Raw genomic sequence first — 6,768 nt, 5'->3', positions numbered from 1 at the left:
TGGTAAGTGAGCACCTGTCTACCCTAGATGAGTTCAAATCACCAGGACCGGATGGATTACACCCCAGAGTTCTGAAGGAACTAGCAGACGAGATCTCAGAACCACTGAATTATATCTTTCAGAGATCCTGGAACACCGGGGAACTACCAGAGGACTGGAAAAGAGCTGATGTGGTTCCCATCTTCAAAAAAGGGAAAAAATTAGATCCAGGAAACTACAGACCTATCAGCCTAACCTCAATACCAGGAAAGATTCTGGAAAAAATAATCAAGCAACGAATTTGCGAACACCTAGAAGCAAACAAAGTAATAGCCAAAAGCCAACATGGATTTGTCAAAAACAGATCATGCCAGACTAATCTTATTGCATTCTTTGATAATGTGACAAAATTAGTGGACCAGAGGAATGCCGTTGATATAGTTTACTTGGACTTCAGTAAGGCTTTTGATAAGGTAGACCATAACCTACTACTAGATAAAGTAGAAGAATGTGGGTTAGACAGCATCACCACCAGATGGATTGGTAACTGGCTGACCAACCGCACTCAACGTGTAGTTCTCAATGGAACTGCATCTACATGGAGGGAAGTATGCAGTGGAGTACCCCAAGGCTCTGTTTTAGGCCCAGTACTCTTCAACATCTTCATCAATGATTTGGATGAGGGAATAAATGGGGAACTCATCAAATTTGCAGATGACACCAAGCTGGCAGGAATAGCCAACACTCCAGAAGATAGGCTTAAGATACAGAAGGATCTTGACAAACTTGAACATTGGGCACTATCTAATAAAATGAAATTCAATGGTGAAAAGAGTAAGGTTCTACATTTAGGCAACAAAAACGGAATGCACAGGTACAGTATAGGTGATACCTTACTCAGTAGTAGTAACTGTGAAAGGGATCTTGGAGTCCTAGTGGACAACCATTTAAATATGAGCCAGCAGTGTGCAGCAGCTGCCAAAAAAGCCAACACAGTTCTAGGCTGCATCAACAGAGGGATAGAATCAAGATCACGTGAAGTGTTGATGCCGCTTTATAATGCCTTGGTGAGGCCACACTTGGAATACTGCATTCAGTTCTGGTCGCCACGATGTAAAAAAGATGTGGAGACTCTAGAAAGAGTGCAGAGAAGAGCAACAAAGATGATTAGGGGACTGGAGACTAAAACATATGAAAAACGGTTGCAGGAACTGGGTATGTTTAGCTTAAGAGAAAGAAGGACTAGGGGAGACATGATAGCATTATTCCAATATCTCAGAGGTTGCCACAAAGAAGAGGGAGTCAAACTATTCTCCAAAGCACCTGAGGGTAGAACAAGAAGCAATGGGTGGAAACTAATCAAGGAGAGAAGCAACTTAGAACTGAGGAGAAATTTCCTGACAGTGAGAACAATTAATCAGTGGAACAGCTTGCCTCCAGAAGTTGTGAATGCCCCAACACTGGAAGTCTTTAAGAAGATGTTGGATAGCTATTTGTCTGAAACGGTATAGGGTTTCCTGCCTAGGCAGGGGGTTGGACTAGAAGACCTCCAAGGTCCCTTCCAACTCTACTATTGTATTGTATTGTAAATCATAAAGCCGCATGTGAAATCTGCTGCCAAAAACATCGCCAGAGATGTTGCGGGGCATCTTGTATCCCGTGTTGTTGAGAGCGGGCAGGATGGATCAGGGCTGGTCATAGCCAGGAAGAATTATGCATTGGGCCCGCCTATTCCGTTTAAAAAGAGAAGACTTGTGAAAAAGCCCCGTCATACCAAGAGGAAACGTGCACAGAAGAGGAAACCCTGTGACAAGGAAGACATATTCTAATACATTATGGCATTTATTCATTCTGCTTCAGAGGAATGTGTTAAATCTGAACTGGATCTTTTTCAACTGGCGCCTACACAGACCAGTATTGAAAACAGTACCTATATCAAGATCCCTCCTTTATCAGCGCTAACGCCCAACGGCCCCCTGGAATTTTTCATCACAGGGCATGGTGAGCATTACACAGATTTAAACAACACCCTTCTGTATGTGAGTTGCAAGATTGTAAAAGCTGACGGGTCGGATATTGATGATGGGGCAAGGGTGGCCCTGCCCAACTACCCCATAGCATCGCTGTTTAACCAGCTGGATGTTACCTTGGGAGATCGGCTCATTACACAGAGCCATCATTGCTATTCGTATAGGGCCATAATTGAACTGATTCTCAACTTTGGTGGTGATGCGTTGGCCACCCAATTTACTTCTGGGGGTTTTTACAAAGATGATTCGGACCTCATGGAGAGTACTCTACTGACAGCGGCTGGGAACTCTGGTTTCAAAGCGAGAGCGAGACACACGGCCGGTAGTCGTAAATGGGATCTGCTTGGGCCTCTGCATCGTGATCTGTTTTTTCAAGACAGACTGCTAATTAACGGCGTAGATGTGAAAGTCAAACTCACAAGAAGCAGAAATGAATTTTGCGTGATGAAGGATGGCAATGAGAATTACAAAGTGCAACTCCTGGCTGCTTCTCTCTTTGTAAAACGTGTAAAAGTAGTCCTGGGAGTGCGTCTTGGCCATGCAGAAGCTTTGCTCACCTCCAATGCCAAATACCCCATTGATCGAGTGGGGATGAAGGTTTACAGCATTCCCGCAGGTAGTCTTGTGTGTAATCAGGAAAATCTATTTCTGGGCCAACTACCTAAACAATTAGTGATTGGGTTTGTGGACAATGCAGCTTTTAGTGGGGATTATGAAAGAAATCCATTCAATTTTCAACACTGCAATGTCAATTTTTGTGCCCTGCATTGTGATGGCGAACAGATCCCCGCAAAGCCTCTTCAGCCCGATTATGAGCATGGTCTTTTTGTGAGAGAGTACATGCAGATGGTGCAAGCAACAGGCAAAGGCATGAAAGACAGACCGATGTTAATCAGCCGGGAAGAGTTTAACCGAGGGTATACTTTGTATTGTTTTGACCTGAGTCCTGATCAGGGATGCTCTGAGCACTATTCATTGATCAGGAACGGTAACCTCAGAGCTGAAATTAGATTTGCACAGCCCCTCCCCAACACCGTTAACATGATACTCTATGCAATCTTTGAAAACCTTATTGAAATAAGTCACACAAGGAATGTACTTTTTGATTATATGTGAGTATGGATACACAGCAGCTCCTCCACTTGTTCTCTGGAAATACTACCTTTCTAGGGGTCTACCCTTGTGACCTGTTACCCCAGAGACAAATCTCCAAAAGACCTTTTGGATTAATCGTAAACACCCATCCTCACACTTTTCCTGGCGAACACTGGCTGGCCCTCTACTTCCCATATCCCGGATATGGTGAATTTTTTGATTCTTATGGAAGACCTCCGGATAGCCATGACTTTCCTGGCTCCATAGTGATGTTTTTAGAGCAGCAAGCTGAGAAGTACACATTTCACCAACGGCAATTGCAACACCCCAGTGCTGTGACCTGCGGACAACACTGTGCGTTTTTTCTACTGAACCGTACTAAAGGAGTGACCTATGAAAATATTTTAAAGATGTACTCCAATGCCGATATTAAAAATGATCAAATGGTAAAGCTGTTTGTAAAAACTATAAAGGTTGGGAGAGGGCTTGGAATCTGTAACCATCACCAGTGCATGCAGGCATGCATGCCTTACTGTAAAAAAAAGGAAAAGACTTAAACGTTTTTTATGTGTATCAGTGTTTTTATTCATTTTAAAAATTGAGCCAGTCACCAAACCTGAGCTGACTTCTAGGTTTTATTGTCCAAGGGCTAGTGGGGGTGCCTGTAAACATAGGCTTCTGAGCCCCAAAAGGCACTGTCATAACAGTCGGGGCTAGCAGCAGTTTCATCCTTAACAACCAGAGTATCTTTCAACTTTTCTATTTGCTCTTTAACAGCAGTAGACCCCAACACAGAAGTTGGAACATTCACCTCAGCCATAGCATTCATAAAATCATCCCATCCTTTAGGTTTCCGCTTCTCAGTAGGGGCTCGGTGTTGCGAGGCGCCTTTCACCAAGTCTAAAATATTAGTACCAGGAATAGGTACACCTTTGTATAAAAAGGTACCGCGATTATCCCAGGTTGAGACGTCCTGGTGTTGTTTCATTTTGTTCAGCAAAAGTTCTGCATTTTTCCTATAACGAGCGCTCACACCGCTTCAGATATCATCCATAGCTGTGCCCTGTGGAGTTGGATGTGGCGGCTGTTCTGGTAATGTTGGAAGTGGCTGAGGTTCTCCCGGTGGATAAATGAGATTCAGTTTGTCCTTTTCAGACTCATTTTGCCCTGTCAGTCTTAGATACCTCTGCAGTACAGAATTGTAGAGCTTAATTTTGTCATCCTCACTCAAATCATGCCTCTGAAGGATGTTGCGCATCCCATCATCCAACCAGTTAGTGGCTGTAGTCCCCATAGTAGGCGTCCTGCCCTGTAGCTTCTCCATCTGATGACGCGACACCAGATACATTTTCTCGGCATGGTCCATGGTTTATCCTGCTAACAGGCTAGTCAACAGAGGAATAGCCGTCACAAGTAAGGGCCCTATAAAACCACCCGACTGAAGTATGATCTGCTTCTTCTTTTTGAGTGAAACCTTTCTATCACTCAACTTTTTAATGACAACCTTCTTACTCTTTAGAGACCGGAATTGTGAAGGTTTCAGAGGAAGATTTCCTTTTAGGGTATTCAGTGCTATTTCTGCTATTGACCCCACCAGGTCATTATTAGCATTGCATAAGATGGCTTTTCTCTGTCTTGGTCCGGCCTTTACTAAGATTTTTAAAAGCCCCCAATTTCTACGTAACCTCTCTGACATCTTAAATGAACTAGCGCTAAGGTAACCGGGCTACAACTTTTTACTCTTCTTTTTCATTGTGTAAACAGTAGGCCAATCAGGGGGGAAGAGACCTGTTCTTAGCCTATAGGATTCTGGAGTGGTGACTGATAAATCTACTAATAGGTACCCGTGTGGTTTGTGAGTGGCATCTTGGAATACTTCTAAAAAATACTTTGTGTTAGTGGGGTACATCTGCCTGGCCAGTGTGACAATTTGCATCTGATCACGGGGGCTTCTGAATAATACCAAATATTTGGAATTCAGAGCTATTGTCCTCATTTTCTTACCTTGAAAAAACAGGTTTTGTAGTATGAGAATAATGCTCAGGTTTCTGTGATGAATGTACTGTGTAAAAGCCTTCTCTATTTGGTCACTGTCACCGGCAGATGCCATGAGATCATCTATCACAGCTAGAGTTATTTGATTTGGCGGAAACAAGACATCATCTTCAAAAGAAGACGGTAGACCTTCCATAAACTTAATATAAAGGAATTTATTAAGCAGATCTTTGTACAGAGGTTGCCAACAGCTATAAAACCATACAATATTTTGAGGACTTTGAGACAATACCACATCACCATGTTCTAACATTTGTTTCATAAAAAAAGATTTGCCAGAATTGGATGGGCCACTTATAATACAGGAAAAAGGGTGTACAAATTGTGCAATGTTTTCCATAATCCTTAATAACCGTAAGGCAGTGTACAGTAATCCTCACTCTTTAATAACCTTTTATTATACACCACTTTTAGAGTTTTTCGGAGGACCCTCGTTTCTAGGGTCCACTGTTTCTTAACCCTGACAATCCCCAACTGTTCTACCCTGACCTCTTTTTTTCTCTCTGCATCAGACAGACAATAATTGTCTACCAAATCTTTCAAACTGTCAAAGTTAACTATACTGCTATTACCACAATTTAGTGTGATTCCCTTCACCTTTACCACCGCTTCACCGTTGGACAAAGCATAAGCATATGTTTTGGGGCGGGCCGCAACAAACTCTGTTATCGTAGTGTTTGGTGGAATTTCGCTTGTCAGTTGTCCTAAATAATCACCCAAAGGGGGTGTCCACGCCCCTCTCTACTTACAAAGATGACTGAATCGGTGTCATGGTACAGACACCTATCACCCAGCCCCTCTAGTAGTCTGTATAATTCCAGCCGTGCATAGGCGGTCATAAAGCTGGCAATAAATACATTAGTGCATGAGGATTTGGTGGGGTGGTTCTTGGCTGTTTTCCACGTCACGACGGCTGTCTCTGTATCCAGAAACTCACATGAGGAAACATCATAATAGGGTACAAAAAGATATTTGAATAAATCCTCAGGGTTTGTCACCACTGATGTGGTCAGGTGATTGGTGCTCTGGCCAAACTTGCCCCACAGCGAATTTAAAAAGAGTTTGGCAATCTGTCTTTTAGCAGGATTTACTTCAATGTGGTCACGTTGTAAACGGACACCTTCCATCTTTTCGTAATCCTGAATATATTGCTCTTTATCCTGTTCTGTTTTGCACCATTCAGGTTAACCACTGGCCTCCTGTTTCTGTCTAAGATGCATGTTCATATATCCTGAAAATAGCTCATTTGAAGTTCTTTCAAAATGCCAGACCTCATAGATTTCAACAATTCTGTAGCCTTTTTCTAAGGTTACATTCAAGTCAACAGTACACCATGTCCCCGTCAGAGCTCTTTCCTCATCACTGTGTTTACAGGGGGAGGTTTGCAGCTTTTCTGTGCAGGTTGCGCACAAACTAAACATTAATTTGCCCCCTGATTTGTGAGGTAGGACTGGGAAATAGAGATTCCTTGGCGGGTACACTTTGACTTTGACTAACCCAAAATATTGCTTTATGTCCCCAAAGTTTTGAAAGATGATTTGAGGGTGCCCAACTGGATACTCCTTGGTCTTATTCACAAAAGGGTACAAACTGGTGAAATCATAGTATA

General features: G+C 42.8%; 1 protein-coding gene across 1 annotated transcript; it reads left to right on the top strand.

The window, feature by feature from the left end:
• Positions 1-1,814: 1,814 nt before the first annotated feature.
• On the top strand, positions 1,815-3,125 carry LOC309400571 (uncharacterized protein F54H12.2-like; the record flags this gene model as incomplete). Its single annotated transcript, XM_081969137.1, has 1 exon — positions 1,815-3,125. The coding sequence occupies one exon, from the start codon at positions 1,815-1,817 to the stop codon at positions 3,123-3,125; it is 1,311 nt and encodes a 436-aa protein (XP_081825263.1).
• Positions 3,126-6,768: the final 3,643 nt, after the last annotated feature.

The sequence above is a fragment of the Natrix helvetica genome (genome assembly GCF_964273705.1).
Source record: "Natrix helvetica genome assembly, chromosome: W".
Classification (NCBI taxonomy): domain Eukaryota; kingdom Metazoa; phylum Chordata; class Lepidosauria; order Squamata; family Natricidae; genus Natrix; species Natrix helvetica.
The sequence above is the reverse complement of the archived record's forward strand: the minus strand, read 5'-3'. Positions and strand labels throughout refer to the sequence as shown.